The 27,228-nt window shown below is 35.1% G+C and overlaps 4 protein-coding genes across 7 annotated transcripts in view; 2 read left to right on the plus strand and 2 right to left on the minus strand.

Annotated features, from left to right (window-relative positions):
• Positions 1-27,228, plus strand: part of usp39 (ubiquitin specific peptidase 39) — an 81,947-nt gene that overhangs the window by 18,354 nt on the left and 36,365 nt on the right. The window lies entirely within an intron of this gene.
• On the minus strand, positions 892-11,515 carry sftpbb (surfactant protein Bb). The gene is made up of 10 exons (XM_056232812.1): positions 11,409-11,515; positions 11,156-11,199; positions 7,402-7,476; positions 6,445-6,561; positions 6,160-6,303; positions 4,466-4,546; positions 4,181-4,364; positions 1,298-1,431; positions 1,055-1,132; positions 892-947 (listed from the first exon to the last, which is right to left on the minus strand). The coding sequence occupies exons 1-10, from the start codon at positions 11,458-11,460 to the stop codon at positions 918-920; spliced, it is 939 nt and encodes a 312-aa protein (XP_056088787.1). The 5' UTR covers positions 11,461-11,515; the 3' UTR covers positions 892-917.
• Positions 12,537-16,840, plus strand: spaw (southpaw). Its single transcript, XM_056232815.1, has 3 exons — positions 12,537-13,069; positions 15,061-15,881; positions 16,658-16,840. Exons 1-3 carry the CDS (start codon positions 12,802-12,804, stop codon positions 16,808-16,810), a joined length of 1,242 nt encoding a protein of 413 aa, XP_056088790.1. The 5' UTR covers positions 12,537-12,801; the 3' UTR covers positions 16,811-16,840.
• Positions 23,165-27,228, minus strand: part of ank1a (ankyrin 1, erythrocytic a) — a 93,026-nt gene continuing 88,962 nt past the window's right edge. For 2 of the 4 annotated variants that reach the window (XM_056232801.1, XM_056232796.1), the window contains 2 exons: positions 26,835-26,932; positions 23,165-23,343 (listed from right to left, as the gene is read on the minus strand). In XM_056232801.1, the coding sequence (XP_056088776.1) occupies positions 26,858-26,932 (75 nt within the window). In that variant the 3' untranslated portion in view covers positions 23,165-23,343; positions 26,835-26,857. The remainder of the gene's footprint in view (positions 23,344-26,834; positions 26,933-27,228) is intronic. The other 2 variants (XM_056232803.1, XM_056232798.1) reach the window with 1 other exon arrangement.

Genomic DNA, 27,228 nt, shown 5'->3' on the forward strand with positions numbered 1-27,228 from the left:
CAATTTGTACCACTGTAGTTGAGGTCAAGAAAAAATATTAATGACACAGTTATAATGGCCTTATGACAGCCAATGTCAAAACCAACCACATGACAGTTTAACTTAATTTAATGTCAAGTTGTCATGACAAAGACACTGACAGGTTATGATTTATTGGTTTATGTCAAGGTGTCATAACAAAGACATCTTAAACAATGTCATATTTGCATTCAAAATGTCATTATTGAGCGAAAGACACTTAATGACAGTTGTCATAAACATGCATAAACCCTACTTCATATTCATGACATATGTCATGTCATGGTTATGAAGGTGTCATGTCAGTCTTATGTACACCGCAGTTTGTTTTTTGACAGATTTGAAATGTTTTCAGAAACGTTCGTGAAGATGATTGTAAAAGGCCTAATTTTGAATTATCACTGTTAAAAGTTAATTATTTTTAAGTTGTCTCTTTTTTTTAAGCGCTTTTCCCTGAATCAACTGCTTACAATGCCTTGAAATACAAATGAGTTTATTTCTTGCATCTTCTCTAAACAAAAATGAGGATGCAAAGGCTTCATGTAATGTTACACACTATAAGATTTCCTATAGGCTAAGTTCACTAGTTTGTTATTACATGTTACATTACATGTCTACCCAGTGTGGTTTGGATCATGGAACTACAGATACAACACATAAATTATGATTTTAGTAATTAAGATGACAAGTAACTAGTAATTGGGAAAGGTTACATTAAAAACTGTTTGGTAAATAAAGGTAATTTAAAGCAGATTTAACAGTCAATGCCTGCACTCAAACTTCTGTATGTCTCAAATTTCTTTTGATTTTGTGTGTAAAGGAAGTGGATTCAAAAAGCTTGGTCAAGTGTACAAAAGAAAGTTGCTTTTCTGATTGGAATCTCATTCGATTGATCACTTTCACTTGTGTCCCGTGCAAAGGTAATCTTCCTGTTGACAAAACACACACAAAAAAAGAGTTACTTCATGTCAGAATTTCTCCAGTGCGTTCAACAACCCCAAAGTAACTAATATTGTTAAACTTGAGCAGTTCTTACCTGACACTCGCTGATGAATGGTTGTTTCCCGTCACTCTTCAGGAGCCTGTGGCCATGACGCTTCACAAACCCTTCACACTAGAACAAGGAGAAACAATCCAAAGAGTCTATTGCTTTTTCTGTAACACGTGTCGTCACTGCAGGTAATTGTGTCAGGTAGTCTTTGAGTGTGTACTGTACGTCACTATATTACACAGATTTTGTCAAAGGATTGTTTTGTTGTATTGTGCGTGTGTTCATTACTTGAGGAATAGCATCAGGGTGAAGGTGGCAGATCTTCTGGAGCAGGTCAGAGGTCTGGATCTCAGTTGCGTTGTGACCCAGATGAAACCGGGAGAGGGCCGCTAGTATCTTACAGGAATCACAGTCTGTGGACACTGGAGAGGATGTGCATCGTTCATATAAGGCATGATCACAGTCATTTACAAGCATTAAATGATTCTTCAGTTCTGGTCTGAGAAACATCAGTGTTTCTCAAACCTTCCATGGCAAGAACCATGTCAGAATATCTGAACATTAAAGGGTTAGTTCACCCAAAAACTCTCCCTCATGTCGTCCCAAGCCCGTAAGACCTCCGTTCATCTTCAGAACACAGTTTAAGATATTTTAGATTTAGTCCGAGAGCTTTCTGTCCCTCCATTGAAAATGTATGTACGGTATACTGTCCTTGTCCAGAAAGGAAATAAAGACGTCATCAAAGTAGTCCATGTGACATCAGTGGGTTAGTTAGAATGTTTTGAAGCATCGAAAATACATTTTGGTCCAAAAATAACAAAAACTAGGACTTTATTCAGCATTGTATTGTATTCTGGTTCTGTTGTGGATCCGCGTTCAGTGCCGCCGCTGACGTAAGACGCTGCTGACGTGTGTCTGGTGTGTGTGTGTGTGCTGAATAAAGTCCTAGTTTTTGTTATTTTTGGACCAAAATGTATTTTCGATGCTTCAAAACATTCTAACTAACCCACTGATGTCACATGGACTACTTTGATGATGTCTTTATTTCCTTTCTGGACAAGGACAGTATACCGTACATACATTTACAATGGAGGGACAGAAAGCTCTCGGACTAAATCTAAAATATCTTAAACTGTGTTCTGAAGATGAACGGAGGTCTGACGGGCTTGGGACGACATGAGGGCGAGTCATTAATGACATCATTTTCATTTTTAGGTGAACTAACCCTTTAAGTACAACCTAGTCAAAAAAAAAAAAAATATATATATATAAATAAACTTAGGTCAGGCTACTATTATTGGATGTGATGAGTGATCAACCGGTTCTTGAGAAACAACTATTTTATGAGGTGTTGGTTTTGATTTGTATGATGTGATTCATATTCAGGGCATATTCAGATTGTAATATTCGGATCTCATTTAATGAGCCACACAACAGCGCATTTGTGAGTGATTTGCCTCAAAAACAAAGATCCACTAGTGTGTAAATTTTTTTTAATACATATATATATATATATATATATATATATATATATATATATATATACAGTGCTTACAAATTTATTAGACCTCCACCCAATGTAAGGCTTGTGCCACAGCTGCCCTGAACTAACAGTGTTGGTTATAACCAAAATCATTTTTTATGTTTCTGTAATGGTCAATCCACCAGTTTGTGTGAGCTCGTTATTCACAGTTGGCCAATTCAAAGTCCGGACTTGAATCCCATTAAACAAATTTGGGATTTGGTGGATTCAAAGATAGATCGCACACAAGTTTAATCAAAAAGTATTAGGGAACAACCAGAAACTATATGGAAGTAAATAACAACAGAGACTGTGGAAAAGTACAGTATTAAAACAATGTTATCAAGGCCAAAGAACGCCATACAAAATATTCAGTTATTATGTGTCAATAAAGACTAATAAGTTGTTTCAGTTTGTTATATTATATGCCTAATAAAAGAAAATCAAATGTTTAGTTTTAAACAAGTTTTTGACAGATTCCTAAAATATTTTTCAACACATTGCCACAGTTTGGAAGCTCCTATTCTATGTGATAAGACGGATGAACCCGATCTCATGAGATTACTTTATGAAATGGCGATTCCTATTAATTTGTACAATGTGATTTGTAATTGGTTCATAGGCAGATTGTTACGAAAGCGTAGGAATGGAAACAGAAATTCATGCGAAATCATCACCACAAGAGCGCATGTGCTCAAAAACAAAGGTCCACTTGACTAGGTAGTGAACACAATTTTAAAAAGGGAATATATATATATAAAATTAAAGGGATAGTTCACTTTGAAATAAATTTTTAGATATGTTTTAGCTTACCTCAAGGGCAAGCTAAAACATATCTGTGCTTAACCACAGCCACGTCCAAGTGATCTGAGGGCGCGGGCGCTTCGGTTTGCGCAAGCGCCGAAAAGCGCCGGAAGTGATCTCTCGCGCGGTTGCAAAAAAAAATTCAACGTTGTCTGTTGATGTATTGAAATCGTCTTCCTTTGCGATTTCCTGTATATCTAAATATGTTTAGATCTTCACAGTGAAAGGTAACACTTCCGAAATCTCTGTGTAAACAATGAGTGACGTACACGCGCGAGAGATCACTTCCGGCGCTTTCCGGCGCTTGCGCAAACCGAAGCGCCCGCGCCCGCGCCCTCAGATCACTTGGACGTGGCTGTGTTTACAAGAGGTAAAAACGATATAAATACTGTTCGTTTTCTCACACAAACCGCTCGTTTCGTGTCTTAGGCCATCAATGTGTACTTACATTTACGAGTCATTAAATCATGTTTAATTTGGACTTCTCTGTGCATGCTCTTTGAGGTGGTGACCATAGACCTGCATTATATGACTGACAGACAAGAACGGTTTGACCTAAAAATATCAAAATTGAAACTACTGCGGAAACAAAGACACCTACATCTTGGATGCCCTTGAGGTAAGCTAAAACATACCAAAAATTAATTTCAAAGTGAACTATCCCTTTAAGATTGGGTTCTATTTTTTAAACTTTCAGTTTCTTACTGATTTCCACAGAAACTATTGTATGTGAAAAGACTGTGGTCACTGATCAACCCAATCTCACGAGCCACCAATTCTCCAAAGCGTAAAACAGTTCCACATTCCCGTGAGTTTGTTGCACGGATGGCATTCACACTACTCACGTGTCAGTGGTGTCTCTGGGAACAGACACAGACCCAGTGCTGCACAGATGGCGTGTGGAGGGAGAGAGGACAACAGGAGCTCAATCAGCTTCTTTCCGTACGTTTCTATGAAGCTGTCACACATTTCCTTATAATGCTCAGGCAAATGATCACAGATTTTCTCCAGAAGGTTCTCTATAATCGCCTAAAGCAAGACAGAACAAATGGAAAATAACCCAGAGCGTTTAATATTCCAGTGCTAATTAAAATATGAATATATTAACTAATTAAAAAATAAATTCTTACCGCAGTTCTCTCTTTTGGCAACATGCTCTCAAGTGTCTTTATGAAGAACAGACAGAAGTTACAGATGGGATTGTTATGAACCTAAGAAACAAAGTAGAACATGTTTTTATGAGTAGAAATACTCAAACTATAGCATGGTCTCAAACCTTTTCTTTTCAAGTTTAAAGTACTTGAATGTACAACGAATTTTGTTTCCCAATAAAACCAAAATAGTGCATTGCACTTTTCACACCAGGCTACACAAAGCAGCAGTGCAGAAATTCATAATGTTAAAGTTTATAATACCTTAATGCCACATTGAGAAGATTCGAGCTGGGCGATAGGATAGTTGGCAGTTTGTGATGATATAAATGATTAACCATGAGATTTGCTATATATAGTAAATATCAGTGTTGGGAAAGTTACTTTTAAAAGTAAGGTGTAACAATATTGTGTTACTCCCTAAAAAGTAACAGTTACTTTTTGTGGAGAGTAATGCATTCTTATGCTTTTTTCCATTACTTTCCCTCTCCTGGTTGAGGCTGGCTCTCCTTCAGGCCTTACAGCTGTTTTTGTGTGCGCATGTTTTTAGTGCAGTAATGCATTCAGCAACATACTAAAATACATCTTTATTGTCTTTTAAAAACACGTTTAGAATAATATTTTTACTGTATATCCTAAGCACTTACTTTTCACAAAACTTATGGCCCTCAGAATATTTTGCTGTATGAATATCTGAATATATTTATATATGAGTATATATGAAAGAACAGAGCCTCTGCTTAAAAAAAGAAAAACTTTTTTTTCTTCTAGTTTCATGCATTTATTTTTTTATCAACACTTAAATGTGGGTAAGTTTCATAAAAAAGCAACATTTTGAACAAAAAGCTGAGAAAATCAGTTTTACACTACAACATGCATATGCATAAGCAATGCGTTTATCGCTTGTTTCTGCTTTTTTCCGCCTGTGTTTTGATCCTGAGATTCATCACTCTTTCAGAAGAAGTGTAACAGCGCCCCCTACTATATAACAGTGAAAACATGGATTTCGTGAAAATTCGGTCAATGGCGGGGAAAGAGTTCAGAAAAATGTTTAAGCAAATTAATTAAACTGAAAAGTAATGTGCATTCCTTTGTAAAAACAGCACCTCAAATATTAATGTGTAAATTTCTAAAGTAATGCATTTTTTACTCGTTTTTACGAACTTTACTCGTTACATCAAAAAAGATAGGCTACATTTGAATATGTAATGCATGTTACTCCCAACACGGGTAAATATTGCTTTATGGGTGTACTAAATGTATGTTGGATATTTAAGTTAGTCATTTGTTTTGTGGTGATATTGAGGATTGTAAAATCTGTGTTGGTTTGAATTTATAACATTTTGCTGCAGTGACAAATTTCAGCTAAAATTATAAGATGATGTTCACTGCTATATTTAAAATATCATAGACTAAGATTTTAGTCATCTCGTCCACTCCTCAGCAGTTTCATCAGTTAATTGAAAGTCATGCCATAATACTTTTCTCTTCCGTCCCCAAGTGTGCAAGGATTAAAAACTCCCATTTGATGAGTGATAGAGAGAGGGATATCGTGTCTAGACTAAAGCCAGGCCTTTTTTACAGTCTTCAATGGAAAGCAATGATTCAGATGGTCTGAGTGATGAGTGTTTCAAGTGTAAAACTGTGTAAACTTTGACCTGTCTAACACGTACGTCTTGACTAGTTCCTCTTGAGGGTTTTGCATAGAGTAACCCATGCTCATCCAGGCCAACCATGAGCTCTGGCGGCGCCGGCGCTTCTCTCTCGGACTGGACGGCACACAGTCCCAACATTGCGCATATGTCACCATTTTGATTCTGCGACAAGGGTTAAAAACATATGGTTTTCAGTGCTATGGTATTATTCATGTAAAGAAGATATTGCTCATGTTTAAATATTTTAAGTGTTTAGATTTAAGAAAGAATTAGGTCGAATTGGGATGAGTGAGAAGTACTCACTGCGTATGCACTGAAATATTTGATGACCAAATGCACATATGTCCTTGCTCCATCCATACACAACGGGATGACGGGGTGTTCAGAACAAAACTTGTCCAAAACATTTTCAATACGATGCTGTGAAGAGGGAACAATTTAAGATCAATATATAAACAACTCCAAATCATTCATAACAATATAACAACAACATGTTTAAAAAAAGGAAGCTTCTATTTAAAAGCAACTTATTACTAGCCTGGGAAAACCCAGACAACTTCCGGCAAATTTAGATTTGCTCTGAAAGTTAGTCTGGCAAAGAGCTCATTCAAGCCCATTTCCAATCCGCCGAAATCGAGGCACCAATCAGAAACGTTGGGGCGGGCTTTACACGATGACGACAGCGCTGGGATTTTGAAGCAGATTTTGTAGCCTACATTACAAAGATGGATGCCGCCGTCGAACAGCACTCGTTCCAATCAGCTATCGCGTCTGTTTTAAGCCATTTGAACGTTTCCTTTTAGTTAAAAACCGAGCAAAGAACAACACTCGGAGATGTTTCTCCGCCGCTCTGTATACGTCATCTCCTTCATCGCTCTGATTGGGTTTAGGTCTATCCGCGATGTCCGTTGGTGACGCCCCTCTGGAAATGATTTTTCTATGACGCTTTGCCAGACCATAACTCAGTTACAACTGAGAATGGTCTGGTTTTAACTTATTACAGAAACAGAAGCTACATCACAAGAAAGACTGGAAATAATGCAGCTGGAGATTTCACTTCTCTACAAGTAGCTATGACCACTATATGCAGATATAAATTGGTGTGAATTATTGCCATGAGATTGTGTTGAACAGAAGGCAATTAGGTCTGGCATAAAGAAAATATGCATTCAAACAATGTTTGAAGTTTTAAACATTGATTTACCGAAAGTGTTCCGCTAAATGTTTCAGTATTAGCAAACATCACACACACAATATCACCTGAGTGTCTGGATTGGAGAGCATATCCGTCAACAGCTGTACGATCTTGTTGCAATCGCTGCATATGTTGTTCATCTAAAGGAGGATGACAGTGGACATTAAGATTATATTCTGTGAACTGACTTGATGTAATATGCATAAAACCTTTAAACACATTTCAATTTGGTGCATTTCAGTGCTTTGTTTATTAGTCTGCATGGTTAAATACTAGACAGAATAGTGCATACCATGTGTTGCAGTTTCTAACACAAAACCACAAACTCTCACAACCTCTTTTCTAGGGTTGTACGGGTCAAAAAACGAATCTATCTTTAATAGAAACAAGGAAGTGTAAAAATTACCATATTCTCAGATCTTGTTTTAAGGATCACAGTCAGATTTTATATTTTGATATTATCTTTTATTATTTGAAGGGTAGCAATTTCCTGTAACCTTATACAGATTAGTATAAGACTTTGCCAAAATAAAACCTTTATTAAAACAAACAAGCAAGCAAGCAAACCCAGCCCTGGTGGGAAAAAAGTAACACAGTATTGTAACACATTACTTTAAATAAAAAGTAACTAAGTAACGCAATATTGTAACACATTACTTTAAATAAAAAGTAACTAAGTAAAGCAATATTGTATCACATTACTTTTAATAAAAAGTAACTAAGTAACAATATTGTAACACATTACTTTAAATAAAAAGTAACTAAGTAACGCAATATTGTAACATTACTTTTAATAAAAAGTAACTAAGTAACGCAATATTGTAACATTACTTTCAATAAAAAGTAACTAAGTAACGCAATATTGTAACACATTACTTTAAATAAAAAGTAACTAAGTAACGCAATATTGTAACACATTACTTTCAATAAAAAGTAACTAAGTAACGCAATATTGTAACATTACTTTCAATAAAAAGTAACTAAGTAACGCAATATTGTAACACATTACTTTCAATAAAAAGTAACTAAGTAACGCAATATTGTAACACATTACTTTTAATAAAAAGTAACTAAGTAACGCAATATTGTAACACATTACTTTAAATAAAAAGTAACTAAGTAACGCAATATTGTAACACATTACTTTAAATAAAAAGTAACTAAGTAACGCAATATTGTAACACATTACTTTCAATAAAAAGTAACTAAGTAACGCAATATTGTAACATTACTTTCAATAAAAAGTAACTAAGTAACGCAATATTGTAACACATTACTTTAAATAAAAAGTAACTAAGTAACGCAATATTGTAACACATTACTTTAAATAAAAAGTAACTAAGTAATGCAATATTGTAACATTACTTTCAATAAAAAGTAACTAAGTAACGCAATATTGTATCACATTACTTTTAATAAAAAGTAACTAAGTAACACAATATTGTAACACATTACTTTAAATAAAAAGTAACTAAGTAATGCAATATTGTAACATTACTTTTAATAAAAAGTAACTAAGTAACGCAATATTGTAACATTACTTTCAATAAAAAGTAACTAAGTAACGCAATATTGTAACACATTACTTTCAATAAAAAGTAACTAAGTAACGCAATATTGTAAAATTACTTTCAATAAAAAGTAACTAAGTAACGCAATATTGTAACACATTACTTTAAATAAAAAGTAACTAAGTAACGCAATATTGTAACACATTACTTTAAATAAAAAGTAACTAAGTAATGCAATATTGTAACATTACTTTAAATAAAAAGTAACTAAGTAACGCAATATTGTATCACATTACTTTTAATAAAAAGTAACTAAGTAACACAATATTGTAACACATTACTTTAAATAAAAAGTAACTAAGTAATGCAATATTGTAACATTACTTTTAATAAAAAGTAACTAAGTAACGCAATATTGTAACATTACTTTCAATAAAAAGTAACTAAGTAACGCAATATTGTAACACATTACTTTCAATAAAAAGTAACTAAGTAACGCAATATTGTAACATTACTTTCAATAAAAAGTAACTAAGTAACGCAATATTGTAACATTACTTTCAATAAAAAGTAACTAAGTAACGCAATATTGTAACACATTACTTTCAATAAAAAGTAAATAAGTAACGCAATATTGTAACACATTACTTTAAATAAAAAGTAACTAAGTAACGCAATATTGTAACACATTACTTTTAATAAAAAGTAACTAAGTAACACAATATTGTAACACATTACTTTAAATAAAAAGTAACTAAGTAACGCAATATTGTAACATTACTTTTAATAAAAAGTAACTAAGTAACGCAATATTGTAACACATTACTTTAAATAAAAAGTAACTAAGTAATGCAATATTGTAACACATTACTTTAAATAAAAAGTAACTAAGTAACGCAATACTGTAACACATTACTTTAAATAAAAAATAACTAAGTAATGCAATATTGTAACACATTACTTTCAATAAAAAGTAACTAAGTAACGCAATATTGTAACACATTACTTTGAATAAAAAGTAACTAAGTAATGCAATATTGTAACACATTACTTTAAATAAAAAGTAACTAAGTAACGCAATATTGTAACACATTACTTTAAATAAAAAGTAACTAAGTAATGCAATATTGTAACACATTACTTTAAATAAAAAATAACTAAGTAATGCAATATTGTAACATTACTTTAAATAAAAAGTAACTAAGTAACGCAATATTGTATCACATTACTTTTAATAAAAAGTAACTAAGTAACACAATATTGTAACACATTACTTTAAATAAAAAGTAACTAAGTAATGCAATATTGTAACATTACTTTTAATAAAAAGTAACTAAGTAACGCAATATTGTAACATTACTTTCAATAAAAAGTAACTAAGTAACGCAATATTGTAACACATTACTTTCAATAAAAAGTAACTAAGTAACGCAATATTGTAACATTACTTTCAATAAAAAGTAACTAAGTAACGCAATATTGTAACATTACTTTCAATAAAAAGTAACTAAGTAATGCAATATTGTAACACATTACTTTAAATAAAAAATAACTAATGCAATATTGTGACACATTACTTTCAATAAAAAGTAAGTAACGCAATATTGTAACACATTACTTTCAATAAAAAGTAACTAAGTAACGCAATATTGTAACACATTACTTTTAAAAGTAACTTTCCCCAACACGGCTTGAGACAGTGCAAGCCCTTCATTGCAATAGCAAAAAGAAAAGCAACGTGTAGGTGATATATGGACAAAAACAAAACATATTTACACATACAGTTAAATTGGAGAATTAAATTAGACCTTTGATGAATCTAAAAAACAATAATATGTAAATTCAGTTGATTATGGATATACGCCCTAGTCTAGTTCCTGTCCACAAGTTTCATTTCCAGCCAAATGGAAGAAATAGTAAAACGAGTAACCAACTTCACTCAATTGTGCTGGGCAACTGCATCAATTATTCTTCAAAACATCTTCTTTTGTGTTCATACAGGTTTGGAACAAATTGTGGGTGAGTAAATGATGACAGATTTGTCATTTTTGGGTGATCTATCCCTTTAAAAGCATCTGTGTTTCCCTTCTGAAAGCCTGTTTTAATATATAACCGATTTAGACCAGGTGTATGCTGGCATGTCGAGTAGTTTATGAAATAAATGAAAATGTGCTATGTAATGGGATAGTATAGCATACTCAGTTTATGAACAGTGTAAAATTGATCCACATTGAACATTTATTTTTCATCTGCATTGCTGCTAATGTAAATGCAGCTCATATTCAGGCACTGGTCACTCACGACTTACCGTGGAAAGGCTGGATGTTCGAAGGTCTACATTTCTTGCCCATCCTACAGAGAAACCAGAGCATGTCAAATATCTCTGATATGGAAATATGCTACCAGGAAATTGACTGCAAGCTTTGAAAAATAAAAGCTCATTTTAAATTCAACTGTCTATCTTGTTTTAACTTTTAACATAGTAAAATTAACCATTTAATGATTAAATCTAATGGTTATTTTCAAGCAGCAATCTTTTGCTAATATTTCAACTCTCTTACCTAAAGACAGGGTAGAGGTGAAGAGAAAGAAAGCGACGAAGGCAAACTGCATGATGTTTTAGGATTGAGAAGTGCTGTTTCATAAAGCTGATGCCATCTGTGTTCAACTGCTCAACCCAAACGCTTTATTGTGTTTTGATGAGGAAGTAGTTTAACCACCAGATCGTGACAGTCAGCATGATTCGCATGAGTCATAAATTGAATTTAAAGAATTTAAAGACATTTTTCCAAAGCTTCAAACGACCCTGAATGGTTACATTTTGTGTGAATGTTTTAGGCTATATGTTGTAAAAAATATTATTTATGTCATATGTATAAGCCCTATATCCTTTCAAACACTTACCAAACATACACAAATGGGCTGATGGATAAATAAAATCTAAAACACTCTATTATTTTCATATCCTCCTGAGACACTGAATATTTTTGTTGTTGTTTTTTTAAAAGTATTTTTTCATGTCATTACATTGTTCTGCATGTTCTTGGGGCAATATGTAATGAAAAAAGAACTGTAATATTATGGGATAAATAATTGGCAACATTTTCATAATATTATTTAATATTTCATAGGAATATTGACATTTAATTTATTTCCCTATTCATAATGCCTGATAAAGATTGAAGTCCTGGCTATGAAATGAATGCCCTGTTTTGTAACAGAAAGTCATATTTTGATTAGAAAACCCATAACATTTTCCTGAGATGTTGATTTATGACAAACAATTTTAAAATTAGTCAGATTTAAATGATAACTACAAAATATATTTCCATGAGAAATTTGCACTAAATGAATGTCAGAAGTTGTTGTCATGGTAAAACCTTTAAAGATGTGGTATCTCTGAAATGCCCTGAATGTGCTCTTTACAGGACATCCAGACTGTGACGTGTGTGATGTCAGAGAAATTCACTAAAATATAATCAGAGGACAAAAGTCTATTCCTGCTGGGTCCCTGACTAATCATCGCTTGTGCATCCCGGGTATTTAAATAAATACCAAATTTACTGTAAAATCACATTGCAATAGCCTTAAAATAAGCATTCGTAATTTAATGTTGCCTGCTGCATTCATATTCAAACAAATGTTGCATAAACAAGGTGCTTTACCTTTGGGTGGCCCGGAATCAAAGGATGTCGCGTGCACATTCGAGCGCGAGAGTCTCACGCCTCGCGCATTTAAAGCCTGCACAGTTTCCAGAAGCAGTGAACTTGACAGCTCTGCTCTCCTCTGATGTGCCTCATGGATCACAGGGATTCCTGGACACTACAGGATGACAGGGGTCATCAGGGGCCAGCTGTGCGCTTTAAAAGCGCTGTCCGAAGCCTGGACACCCCGACCACTCGGACCACAGGCGCGCAGAGAAAGAGTCGCTGTTGAAAACCTCATTGATTCGCAATGCCACTCTTACTGTTCGCCACTTTGGTGTTTTCTCTGAAACACGTTGACTGCGTGCAGATCGATAGTCAAGGCGCGCTCGTGAGAGAACATCACGAGGCTTTCGCAGGTTCATACTCAGACTACAGTCTCCAGATGTACCCGAGGTACCCGCTGTACATGATGCAGTTATACAGAGACTTCAGCGGGAACACACACACTCCTCCAGCCAGTGTCCACAACAGCTCTGTCCAGCAGGCGGACTTCGTCCTCAGCCTGATTGCTCAAGGTAAAACATGCACTTGCTTTAACCTTCTTTACTTATTTTGTATGCAAAATTAAATCAAATCAGGTGCATTTTTTCTTCTTCTTCTTCTTCTTCTTCTTCTTCTTCTTCTTCTTCTTCTTCTTCTTCTTCTTCTTCTTTTTTTTTTTTTACAGTACGTGCATTTACAGTGTAGCCACTTAAGTAAGCTACTGGGTAATATACGGTAACTTAAGGTTAAGGTTAAGGTTAGGTTCAGTACCTATGTTATTACCCAGTTATTTTAATTAGCCATACTATAATAAAATGTACATGGGGAACAGGACTGTAAAATAAAGGGTTACACTTTATTTGGTAACACTTTATTTTACAGTGTCCTTGTTAAAGCAAATGACACCTTAAAAAGAAGTGTAACCGGATTGGGGTTTGGTTTAAGGTTAGTTGTATGTAGTTATGCATAATGTATAGCCTTGTTATTACTACAGTAACTACATGTTAAATGTGTGTAACAAGGAGGACACTGTAAAATAAAGTGTTACCACCTTACCAAAATGGTACCACAATCCGGCATGTGTAATGGTTGGACCATGTTACTCTTGGAAGTAGGCTATGTCTTAAAGTGCATGCAAATGTACACGAAATGACTAATCATTCAACATCAGGACCATCAAATAGGTTGCACTTTATTTTATAGTGCATTTGTAAGTGTAGCCTGTCTTAACTGATAAAAGTGCTGGGTATAATAAAAGGTTAAATACCCAGTTATTGTATTAACTATAAAAAGTAGGCTAAGCTACATAGATGCAGCAGAACTGTTTTTTTTTTTAAGTAAATGCTTTTTTTTTGTTGCAATTTGGCAACAATTTGACTACTTAGCAAGACATATTTTTCGTGTTAACTACACGTTGATAAAGTCTCGATGGATGTATATTCAGTGTGTTTTAAAGAAGAGTAGCCTGAAGTCACGCATCTGGGGAACTTGTGGGCTCATTATCTGCTATCTGACCCTCAGATTTTACAACTCAGTAGTGTCACAATGCTTATTCGACTTTAAAGAGCTGGCTGTTTTATGTACACGGGTGTGTGTATTAGCTCTTCAGACGTCTGTTAGCGCGAGGTTCAATACACATCTCCTGTCAAGCAGCTCCTCCATCCTGACAGCGCTGACATTTGGCTCTGACAGAACCTGAGGGAAGCTCACGAAACCTGTTGAAAACAATACACGTACTTCATTATAAACCAATTTAAAGTTTTTTTTAAATAATCACCGAAAATATTGTGAAGCGTAAAAGTAAGAATTATGAATTACGCTGTTATTTAGACATTTAGTCTTCGTTTGTTTATAATTTATACATTTTTTTCTTCACCCTGACTTAAGGGCGCGTTCACGCATGCGTCGCGATCTTGTAGTTGCGTCGCGTTCCGATATATTTCAGTGTTACAACTTATTAGAAAGTGGCTGCAAAAATCCTTAATTCTTGTTATGAACACCAAAATGAAACCCTATATTACATTTTAAGGAGAAACTCTTAACAATATAATGGCCATATACAACACAACCTGAAATTTTATGGATTTTCAATTTGTAATTGTGAAAAGGAAGGAGAATTTGCTAACACTTTATTTCGATGGTCCACAAAGTAACTTTGCAACTACATGTCAACTAACTCTCATTAAAGTATTATTAGACTTTCTGCTTAATATCTGCTAACTCTTTATTTTGATGCTCCTCAACAGACATTATACTGACTGTAAGTAGACTTACAAACTTAACAGTCTAGTACAGTACGAAAGGTAGTTTGACATGTAATTGCAAAGGTAGTAGTTATATCTAAAGTGGACCATCGAAATAAAGTGTAACAGATTATTTAATCATTTAATGTTAATATTGTATTTTTGACTTAATATTTACCTAGCTTATTAATAGTGTGTCTTAGTAGTCATGTCTGCATTATTTTCTTATTCACTATTAGCTCATTGCAAGAGGTGACACAAACATTTTCTTTATTTTTCAGACTGTCATCAAACTGGTGAGCGATGGAGCGTCACCTTTGACATGTCTTCCCTCTCAGCGAGTGACAACATTCATCTCTCGGAGCTCCGCATCCGTCTCCCAGCGTTTTCTGCATCCAGACGCGTCATGGTGGACATCTTCCACTTGCGTAAACGGGATTGTGAGTCAGACTCGGTGTTTTGTCGCATTAAGAGACTTTTTCTGGGCAGCATCAAGTCGGTGTCCGGCACTCCAGCATCAACCTGGAGGGTTTTCAACGTCACAGAGCTGCTCCAACACTGGTTGAGTCAGGGAACGGAGACTCCCGAGAAGATCCCAACACCAGAGGATGGAAGCGGCGAAGATTTAACAGAGCCGGTTACAAAGAGTGAGGACACTGGAAGCGGGGAAGGCTTAATTGAACCGGTTACAAAGAGTTGGCGACGAAAAATTCAGCATCCCACAGCAGAACGAGTTATGATTGTAGTTTTCTACAAAAACAAGTTTTCCCACAGTGGCCAACGGGCCTCCAGCTTGATGAATACAGTTGCTCACTCCAAACATGTCCTCCTGAGCCGGGCTCCAGACGAAGCTCAAGGTCGCCGGCACAAGAGGAACCGGGTCGAGAGGATGCGCATTCAGACGGAAGAGAGAAACGCGACGGGAGTCGAGCAACATCAAGGAGAACTTTGCCGGCGAGTTGATATGTGGGTGGATTTTGATCAAATCGGATGGGATGAGTGGATCGTGCACCCGAAGCGTTACAACGCATACCGATGCGAAGGCCAATGTCCAAGTCCACTGGATGAGTCTTACAACCCAACAAACCACGCATATATGCAGGTGAGAGACTGAACAGTGGTCAGGTCAATGGCAGTGTCATTTAACCACAAAATCATGTTCAGAAAAAAAAAAAAAAGAATAATACAGGTGAAACTCAAAAATATCGTGCAAAAGTTCATTTATGTCAGTAATTCAACTTAAAAGGTGAAACTAATATATTATATAGACTCATTACATGCAAAGTCAGATATTTCAAGCCTTTATTTGTTATAATTTTGATGATTATGGCTCACAGCTTATGAAAACCCCAAAGTCAAAATAATAAGCTGGTTTTAATAAGCTGTAAGCCAATCATCCAAATTATAACAAATAAAGGCTTGAAATATCTCACTTTGCATGTAATGAGTCTATATAATATATTAGTTTCACCTTTTAAGTTGAATTACTGACATGAACTTTTGCACGATATTCAAATTTTTTGAGTTTCACCTGTAATAGCAAAAGTAGGCTTCAAGTTTTCTGAATTTATTCATCATAGTAGTATTTGTTGTGATGCCTGTAATTTTATGCTGATTTGAATAAAAACATGCTTACAGGATGATTTTTTGTACTATGTACTATGGTTATAGTGAACTATCAAGTAAAGAATAAATTCTGAGATGACATATCCTAATGGGATTTTTTGTGGGGTAAAATATGACAACATGTCAAACGCTCGAGAATGAAAAGCTTTATAAGGGACAGTTATTGGGACTATATAACTCACATGCTGCTTTCTCTCTCTCTCTCTCTCTCTCTCTCTCTCTCTCTCTCTCTCTCTCTCTCTCTCTCTCCAGAGCTTGTTGAAGCTCTTCCACCCGGAGCGCGTGAGCTGCCCGTCCTGTGTGCCCACGCGCCTCAGCTCGCTCTCCATGCTGTACTATGAAGGAGACGGAGTGGTCATGCGGCATCACGAGGACATGATCGTGGAGGAGTGCGGCTGTCAGTGAACACTGAACATGTCAAATATTCACAATATATGCACTCTTACAAAAAAGGTTCTATAGGACCTAAAAGGGGTTCACGTCATCAGATCATTACATGGATTTATTTTCAATGAATTCATTTTTTATTAAGTAAATAGCTCGTAAACATACTTTATGACTACAAAAATGTAAATAATCTGTTAAGTATGCAAAAGGTCTCCTTATATAGAACATGTTTGGCTTAAAGCGTTCTTTCAAATTCGAGTCCGGAACCCTAGAGTTCTATATAGAACCCCAATGAAACTGTTTTCCTAAGAGTGAACAAAAACATTCCATAATTCTGTTCTTGAACTAAAGCACGTTTTTTTTTTGTGGAGAATTTCAAATGAGAACCGCTGAAATGCTGTCAAAAGTACGGAAATATTTAATATTTAAAAGAAACACTTGTAAATATTTAGAATTTTTTAAACGAGTGTATATTTTTTACTTCATGTACATATGGGTGTATTACGTTTAAGAAAAATGTGATGTGAAAAGTGTTTTTTACCATCTTATCAGCAGGCTTGATAAAGTTTTATAGAAATGATACACAAACATTGTCTGGGTCCTGTTGTCTGATGGAAGCAGTCCAGATCTAGCAGGATGGGGGCTGGGAGAATAAGTGCACTAAAAGGTGTTGAGAAGCAAAAGTATTTGAAGGACGGGTGGTGTGTAGAGGTGTCTGGATCATCACAGTGTGTGTGTGTAGATGTCATCATGAGAGTTGGGTGGTCTGAAAACTTGCTGAACAATAAAGCTGCCATTAGGTGTGAGTCTGTTAACATGCTGACTGTGACTGTCAAATGGCTTCACTTAAAAGGGCTTCAGGATTATATATATATTTGATCACAACCAAGGCAAGTCAAGCATTTGGCGTTACATAAGACTATTTGAATATGCATTATGAGGTTTCATTGTTTTTCATCCTCTAATCTACGGAAGCGTATTGCATTCACTTAAAAAGTTTTTGCTCTGTTTTTCTGAATTAACGAGTTAATTATCTCAGAATTACAAGATAATTTTTCATGGGAAAAAAGTTTTTGCTCTGTTTTTCTGAATTAATGACTTAATTATCTCAAAATTATGAGTAACTTATTAATTCATAAAAACAGAGTGAAAAAATTTTTTTTCAAGAAAAATGTATCTCATAATTCTGAGATATTAACTCGTTAATTCAGAAAAACAGAGTCGATTTTTTCCCTCAAGTGAATGCAATACGCTTCCGTACTAATCAATAGGTTTCAATATGCAAGATATCAGGGGCACAAGAACGATTTAAAGTAAAACAAACACAATGGTACATAACTGATTTCAATTCACATATTAAACATATAATAACAGATACCTAAATCATTTAAAATATATATATATAAAAGACAAAAAGAGTCTAAAAAAATATTTTTTAAGACAAGATTCTCATGTTTTTTTCAAAATGTTGCTAGTATTGTTGCACCTTAGTGTTCAGAAAAATCTCAGTAAGCTTTTAGCCGAGGTTAATACTCTAGTTTTCTTCCTTTAAAGCACACTCTAAACAATGCTGGTTTGTTTTAACCCAAATTTGGGTCAAATATGGACAAACCCAAACGTTGGGTTAAAAATGTAATTTAAAATTTTAACCCAACTTTCACTTTCAACTGTAAATTTTTTAATTACATTTTTAACCCAACATTTGGGTTTGTCCATATTTGACCCAACATTTGGGTTTGTCCATATTTGACCCAACATTTGGGTTGAAACAACCCAGCATTCTTTAGAGTGACTGCAAGAGGACAGTTAGTAAAAAAAAAAGGATGATCACACAGCGCCAGTTTTTATTTCTTTATTAATTCTGTAAATGTATCTTCAGCTGGTGTACAGGGTTGAATATTTCTATATATTTATATAGACATTTAAAACCTTGTCTGATTCAAAGACCTATAGTAGCAATAAAAATAAATACATAAATAAAATGAACGAAGCACAATGCTTCTATATTCCCACAGGCAACCCCCTGAAGTCTTGTTTGCTAAGATGCTATAAGTACATCCATGACATTAAAGTATTCCCGTATTCCCAAATAGCAGGTCATAAATTCCCATTTGCAAGTGCAAGCATTCTAATTAAATATACTTATATATGTATTAAAAGATGTATTAAAAACATCTTTTCTGTGCAAGTGTGCATTTTGCATTCCTTTTCATAAGTAATATGCTATTGCGTTTATATTGATTTCAAATCATTCTGTAGTAAATAGGAGTATAAATATTCTCTCGTTTTGCAGCAGTTCATATTTTTGCAAGAGGTTGTTTTAAACCGTTGCGTAGACATCAAACAACTGCATTGCTAATCTGGCGGATCCTTCTGCCATACTGGAACGGACCGGCCCGTCTTTGGGTTTGTTCATGAGGGACTCGAGGGAGGGAGGAGGAGCCATTAAAGGCCAGCACACTGACTGGATTTGTTTTATTACCTAGAAATTCCAGTCAAGTTGGCTGAAAAACCCAAAGCATATAAACGGCAATTTATGGGGAAACACAAGCACATAGAATATGAGCAAAGATCTAGTACATCAAATGAGACTTTTACTGCATGGTGGAGAAGTTATTTTACCATGCAGCGAGTTTTTGAATTTTATGTCCAAGCAACATAAAAAAAAAGAAATCCTTTAATAATCCATCTGTAAAATGGACGATTAATAAAAAAATATTTATTTTTTTCGATGGAAGACATGCATTTATAGTTTATTTTATCAGTGCATCCTTACATTAAATGATTCGTTTAATAATTCAAGACTGTAAAAGTTAGAAGTGACACTTTAAAATTTCAATCTAGTGTTATTCATGTGACTTGAATGTGTTACACAAGGGATTACAAAGATGGAATAACAATGCTAAGGCATTACACACAATGCTACAATAAATGGCCTATATTTGGTATTGTGCTTTTATGATATTAACAGAATCTTGTTTTTATTTGCACACATCTGAGACGCCTCACTGGAGGTTTTTAAAATTTAGCTTCCGTTGTTTTTTGATTTCAGGATCAAGTATTTATGCTGTACTCAGACGTAACATAAAATGAAATGAGATAGTTTGCATGGAGGCCATGCAGTCACGAGTTAAAATTGTAAGTCTTTGCTAATTCAATATAAAGTCAATATAAATGAAAGCCTTGAAGGGGTTTGTTGCATTAATACTAGTTGATTTGTCAGATGTTGGATCTGATGATCAGGGCATCAGTCGAGATGATGGCCAACCAATCCATGTTTGCATAATAAGATATAGTTACAGATCCAGATAATCCACATTATAGTTCAATGTGTGTGTGTGTGTGTGTGTGTGTATGAAGTCAGATCTGTTCTGCTGTAGGACAGTCTGATCACAGTGTTCAGTGGCTGCGTGTCTTCATCAAGCTTAAGAGTTGCATGTGCCTATAAAATTATTAGGCATTTAATCTTATTAGTGAAAAAAATACAGACTGTGTGGTTTTCCCTAAAATCAATATATAGTGCACGCCATGATTATTGGCATCACCTGTAATGGTGAACAAAAAGGCAATGGGAAATATACTAATAAACAATGTTGCTAAAAAGATGAGGAAAAATCTAACCTTTCAGTAAAGTTGTTTAAAAAAATAGCATATTATTATTATTGAATATTTTACCAATAATTGGCACCCAAAGAACAATTTTGTGAACGCCATCTAATTGCCATTCATTTTCACTTAGTTAAAAAAAAAATTCTATTTACTTTTCTTACCAAAGGGACTTTTGGTAAAAATATAATGCAATAATAATAATGAGGAAAAATAGAGAGATATATATTTTCTCAATATTATTACATAATTTTTTTCCTCATTATATATACTATATACACTATGTTGCCAAAGGTTTTGGGAGGTCTGCCTTTACATGCACATAAACTTTAATGACATCCCATTCTTAATCCGTAGGGTTTAATATGGAGTTGGCCCACCCCATGCAGCTATTACAGCTTCAACTCTTCTGGGAAGGCTTTCCACAAGGTTTAGGAGTGTGTTTATTAGTATTATTAGAAGTGCATTTGCCCTGGCTCGCAGTCTCCGCTCTAACTCATCCCAAAGCTGTTCTATCGGGTTGAGGTCAGGACAGTCAAGTCCTCCACACCACATTCACTCATCCATGTCTTTATGGACCTTGCTTTGTGCACTGGTGCGCAGTCATGTTGGAACAGGAACATCCCCAAACTGTTTCCACAAAGTTGGGAGTATGAAATTGTCCAAAATGTCTTGCTGAAGCATTAAATGCATCATTCATGGAACATTTTTCTGGAACATTTTAGCTGCTGAATGTTAAGATTGTTCAGAGAGCACTCAAAAGTAATGTTCCCATAAAACATCCGGTTACATTTTATTTTAAGGTGACGTAGTTACAATGTACTTATACTCAAGTATTGAGTAATAATAATGAACTACATGTATAGAGTTACGGTTAGGGTTTGGTTTAGGGTTAGTAACTTGTAATTATGCATCATTTGCTGTTATTAGTAAATACATGTAGTAATGTGTAACTACGTCACCTTAATTTAAAGTGTAACCAAACATTCCCTTAATGTTTTCTTTAACGTTCACATAACCAAGAAAAAACGTTTTAAAAACATTTTAAAAAACTGGATGTTATGAACGTTCTGAGAAAATTCAGAAACAACGGTTTCATAACTTAATGCAAATGTTCGCGAAACATTCTAAGAATGTATTTTTGTTGGTACACATCAATATAAGCCAAACAGCCTTATTTAGCATAATTAGCAAAATTAAAAACAATGAAAAGGTATTTTTTAGAGGTGACACAATGTGTGGCCCATGGAAACATGACAGAGCCCAGAGTATACTTTAGTTGTGTCAGTACTTCAGTTGTCTGTGTGTGTGTGTGTACACACACATTCTGCACTATGCTGATGACGCTATTTATGAAGTTATAGATGGATATGGGATATCAGGGATTAAATATTTTATAAGAGTCTAGCAAGGATTGAGGAAATACTGAATGGAAACCCTGGAACTGTGTTGCAGGGATGCTAATAACTGTGACATGTCTAGGTGAAAATGATATTGATTTTTGGGCTGCCAAAGTTATTGTTTAATGTCATTAAATATATTGAAAAGGTTTCAATCTGTTCTAGTGTTCTTCCTTGAGATTTTTCGACATGTAGGCCTTTCTAATAGTGAGAAGGCATCAATTAAACATCTGGTAACACTTTACCAAAAGGTATTTATTAATCTGTTAACGTTAATAAAATACAGCTGTTCATTGTTAGCTCATGCCCCATTAAATAATATTGAGTTTTGATGATAATAATGTATTAGTAATAGTTGAAATGAACATTAACTAAGAATGCTTTAGAAGTAGTTTTCATTGATAACCAATGTAGTGAACTATAAACTTAAACATTTTTAATTTGACTTCACTGAAAGGTTAGACCTTATAACAATTCGGATTAAACTAATAAACAAGAAAAAATCATTTTATTGCTGTTGGTTTGCTCACAAGGATACAGAAGGAAATCTTACTAGTGATTATTTGAAATAAAGCAAATGTTTATGGTGGATAATGTGAATGTTAATATAATGCTTTTATGCTCCTCTGTGCATATCAAGTTATTAAAAGGAAGCTCAGGGTTCATATGACACAGAGGAATGCATAAAAATAATCTGCAAACGTGCACATATAGAGTCCCACAGTGATTGCAAAGTATGTCCAATGTACTGTATCCCACTGAAACACATTTAAACTGCACAAATTGTCACCCTTGAGCCTAGTACATCTCAGGCAACACAGGAGTTCACAGCTCATTTGCTACACAATTATACCTTTACAATACACAAGACACACGTACTATTGGACTGAACAAGACTTCAGGAGCAAGTTGAGACAGCAGCATAATCATCGCATAGATTGTTCACTTTTTTTTGGCTGTGAAGAAGAACACACACACACAGAGAGAGAGAGAGAGTACATTCACATCATATTTGAGTGCATATTATGTATATAATACCAGTATAAGAGGGTCAAACTCATCTCAGTAGTAGTGTGTTCTGGAAGACTACATTTCAGGAAACTCTTGCTGGATTGGACTAAAACTAGCTTTTGTGTCCCACGTGCCCCCCAAAACCCCGATCTCAAGCGTACGCTTCCAGTTGGCCAAAGTCTTTCCCCCCACCATTTTACAGCCCTTGCGGTATGACAATATTTTCTCACCTCATAATTGCTTGCAGTCAGTGCTGTATGTAAAGGCAGGCCATGCGACAGCACGTTCACATGCTGATATTGAGATTACAGGAAGCACTTCTCGAATGCTTGCTTTTTTTCATTGTTTGGTTTCATTTTATAAGAAATCATGCCTCTAGCCTCTAGTGTTGGTTTTGCTTGTTAAAAAAAATCCTAAAATCTCTTTTCGTAGTTGATATCCATCGCCTATCGCCAGCGCTCTACTTCGGTTTTCTTCTTTATTTGACGCCCATCATGTGTCAGTGAAGGATGGTTTGGGTCTAGGTGTCAAGTCCTATTGGAAAAATAGAAAGGAAGGTTACGATGCGGCAATCATGACATTTGCATTTAGATTAAAGACATGGTCAGTGTGTGTTTTGGAGCATGGTAGCTGGTGCAACACCGCAAAAACAAAAACAAATTTCATATTTTATCCAGTACAAATATCTAAACCTTCTTGAATCAAGATGCTTTTACTTAAGGGTGCTCAATAACATAAGGTATTACGGGCCAAGATTTACTAAAAGGCGTTAAAAAGTATTATTTTGCGGCTGATCTTATTGCATTTGCATTTGTAGGAGTTTCCCTTTCAGACTCAAAATTAATGAGAGGAGAGTATTTAAATGAATAATGCAACGTGATTTACTAAGGTTTGCGCTTGCCAATTTACTGGTGTTTGCGCCATTATTTACCGGACAAAAAAAAGCATGTCGCTAATTTGCTCTGCTCTTGGTAGATTCATTGAGTTGGTCATTATGGAAATGATCCGGCTGAGATCTTTCATTTGTGTGTCGTCATTAGATCACACGCAGAACTTTTCCACTCACATCTGCGCTTTTTTTTGGTTTTGCGCTCTCATGCTAATTTGCCCTGTTAAGTAAATCTGGCCCTAAGTCTTGTTTGCTGAAAAATGTGTCTAAATTAAGAAAAAAATATATGGCAATGGGGTCAAAAAATAAACGTTTTCCCTTTTCTGACCCCATTGGGATCCCTGACCCCATATTTGTTCATTTTGATACATTTTTCAGAAAACAAGACTTCATTTCTTATGTCAATTAGCATCTCAAGTAAACATGTCTTGACTTAAGAAGGTTTAGATATTTGTATTGTAAAACAAGACAAAAATGCTGAGGAAGCAAATATGTTTTGCAGTGAATGTGCTTTACCAGGCCAAAACCAAATCTACAAACTGGTAGTTGATCTGATCAAACCGTCTAGATCTAGATTTATAGCCATAAATGATCTTAAGTTGAATTCAGTTGGGTTTTCCAACTGGACAACTATAAGATTATTTAAACTATCCTTAATATAACAAAAATACAGCATGCTTTTTCTGACAGGTCTGAGAGACACCAATCATCAGTAGTTTAGAACACTTAAAGGAATGTGTACAGGATCTTTCAGAGTCTATAATAGGATAACAATTTTCCCAATATGAAAAAATGTCTCAGTAGAGCAATTAAAGGTACACTATGTAACTTTGTTTTGTTCAAAATGAACTCAATTTAAATAATGAGTCATCTATGGTACCCTGATTCACTATGGTAAGCCTATTACAAGTGTTTATATTTTGCAGTTCTCTAACAGAGTTGATTGTAAAGCATCATCTATTGTGAAGGGTCATTTCATTATGGTTGATGTAGCGCTGAGATGGAGTTTATTCTCAAGGAAGTAGCGTGTCTATTAATGGGTAAAGCTACAGTAACGTCTTCAGCTAGACAGCTTGAGATCCTTTCCATCTAAACTGGTTATATCTCTTAAAGTGATAGTTAACTTTGAAATTAATTTTTGATATGTTTGAGCTTACCTCAAGGGCATCCAAGATGTAGGTGTCTTTGTTTCCGCAGTAGTTTCAATTTTGATATTTTTAGGTCAAACCGTTCTTGTCTGTCAGTCATATAATGCAGGTCTATGGTCACCACCTCAAAGAGCATGCACAGAGAAGTCCAAATTAAACATGATTTAATGACTCGTAAATGTAAGTACACATTGATGGCCTAAGACACGAAACGAGCGGTTTGTGTGAGAAAACGAACAGTATTTATATCGTTTTTACCTCTTGTAACGCACAGACCGAAGCGCCGGCGCCCTCAGATCACTTGGACGTTGCTGTGTTTACAAGAGGTAAAACGATATAAATACTGTTGGTTTTCTCACACAAACCGCTCGTTTCGTGTCTTAGGCCATCAATGTGTACTTACATTTACGAGTCATTAAATCATGTTTAATTTGGACTTCTCTGTGCATGCTCTTTGAGGTGGTGACCATAGACCTGCATTATATGACTGACAGACAAGAACGGTTTGACCTAAAAATATCAAAATTGAAACTTCTGCGGAAACAAAGACACCTACATCTTGGATGCCCTTGAGGTAAGCTAAAACATACCAAAAATTAATTTCAAAGTGAACTATCCCTTATGAGCAGCAGCATAATCATATTCATCCGCATATTCACGCAGAGCCAAAGCACAACCAAAACAATGTTCTTCCACAAAATGCATGCAGTAACCGCTACAGGGCCAAAAGTTACTTAGTGTGCCTTTAAGTAATTTAAGGAGCAATTTAAGCTCCCGCTGTAAAGTGCTTTAGGTGTACCAGCAAGACATTATTACAACATCAATATAATTTCGATAAATATTCCACAACATCCAACAACAATAAAAATACTGTCATTCCAACACTGTTTGATCTCATTAGGATTGCAAATTATGATATAGGATAGGAATAGATAGCATCCTGCAAAGATTCCGATAGGATTAAAACAAAAATCATAATCAAGAGTTATTCTGAAGTTAAAAGGGAGGAAGGGCACACAACTTATATAGTGGACACTTATATATATTAGTTGGAAATGGACAAGATGTCAGAGGAATTCTGGAGTTAATGCAGTGAGGTGAAATGTGTAAAAGTAGAACATCAAATGGCATAACAAAAGGCACACCTTATACAAAATCAATAGTCCTATATGTATTTCTATGCCTGAATAGTAGTGCTTCATTTTTATTTTAAAATCTAGCTCATACAATAGCCTATACCTTCATGAGATTCACTTTCAGAGACAAACACACTTACTATCTGTAACTAAGCTGGTTATTGGTATATTTCTGGAACAGAACTCCTTATATATTTACATTCCTATGGCCTGCTTGATAATGAAATGCTACTGTATGTTTACGTTCGCGATAGCTTGATTTATCTCAATACGTTTAAATTCAGACCACCTAAAACTAGAAGACCTGGATCATTCTCAGGAACGGTGCGTTATGTCCTCATGACTTACTATAGAAAAAGATACAGAAAGCAGTCACATTATTGTTTTATATCAGAATATCAGTCAATTTGTCAAATTAATTACCAAAATCCAAACCCTGCATTCTACCCAAATTCAGTTTTATTGAAATTGTATCTTGTTTTCGATGCAAGTTTTTTTTCCCCAAAATGTGTTTGTGCAACATTTTTCATTGTCCCAGGATCTTCCACTCCGCTTAAAATAATGTTAAATGATAAATATGCGATTTATTACAAAACACATTGAATCTACTTGATTGATAGATTAAGACTTGTCCAACTGAGAAACCCATATTTTTGATCACTAGTCTGAATACTGTTGGGGAAGCAATTGTGGTCCCTAATAGCACTTCAGGAAATGTCAGGATTTTCCGTGATAAATGGCACCGTGTCCTGGTAATGACCTATGGCACCACAGTCTCATGGCTCAGAATGACGACTGAATCCCATTGGTTAGCAGGATTACATTAGCACAAAGTGCAGCAGTGTCCTGTACCTGCAGGGAGGCGCGAGTCAGACTCACTGCTTTACTCTCCGTAGACTCGCACATTTCACTATTTGAGCACCTCCCCTCTTCACGTCCACAACATCCGGCTACGGTGGACAGCAGACGGGACCATCCAGGGGAGGACAACGGGAGAGTGAACGAGTAGAAACAAGAAGAGTAACGGGACAGACGGAGAGGGCAGAGTGAAACAATTAGGTGAGGTGTTAATGAAAAAAGAGATATAAGCAGAACGTGCAAGAGCACACAAAACAAAGAGACAGCATGGAGAAGAACGGAAGAGAGACAAATAAATGGGATAGGATAAAGAGAAAAAAGCAGATCGCATCAGAACACAGAAGGACGGGCACATTCACAGTCTGGGCAAAGAGAAGTTTAATTTAAG

Source organism: Rhinichthys klamathensis, unplaced genomic scaffold (genome assembly GCF_029890125.1).
Source record: "Rhinichthys klamathensis goyatoka isolate OS25496 unplaced genomic scaffold, OSU_Roscu_1.1 h1tg000356l_1, whole genome shotgun sequence".
Lineage (NCBI taxonomy): Eukaryota > Metazoa > Chordata > Actinopteri > Cypriniformes > Leuciscidae > Rhinichthys > Rhinichthys klamathensis.

Excerpts from the sequence above, each read along its gene's own strand:
- sftpbb (XM_056232812.1), bottom strand. The coding sequence starts at position 11,460 with ATGCAGTTTGCCTTCGTCGCTTTCTTTCTCTTCACCTCTACCCTGTCT. Across the intron at positions 7,477-11,155 it reads GAACATCCAGCCTTTCCACG|ATGAACAACATATGCAGCGA; the intron begins GTAAGTCGTGAG and ends ATCCTCCTTTAG. Across the intron at positions 4,365-4,465 it reads TGCCAAAAGAGAGAACTGCG|GCGATTATAGAGAACCTTCT; the intron begins GTAAGAATTTAT and ends GTCTTGCTTTAG.
- spaw (XM_056232815.1), top strand. The coding sequence starts at position 12,802 with ATGCCACTCTTACTGTTCGCCACTTTGGTGTTTTCTCTGAAACACGTT. Across the intron at positions 13,070-15,060 it reads CCTCAGCCTGATTGCTCAAG|ACTGTCATCAAACTGGTGAG; the intron begins GTAAAACATGCA and ends TTTATTTTTCAG. Across the intron at positions 15,882-16,657 it reads CAAACCACGCATATATGCAG|AGCTTGTTGAAGCTCTTCCA; the intron begins GTGAGAGACTGA and ends CTCTCTCTCCAG.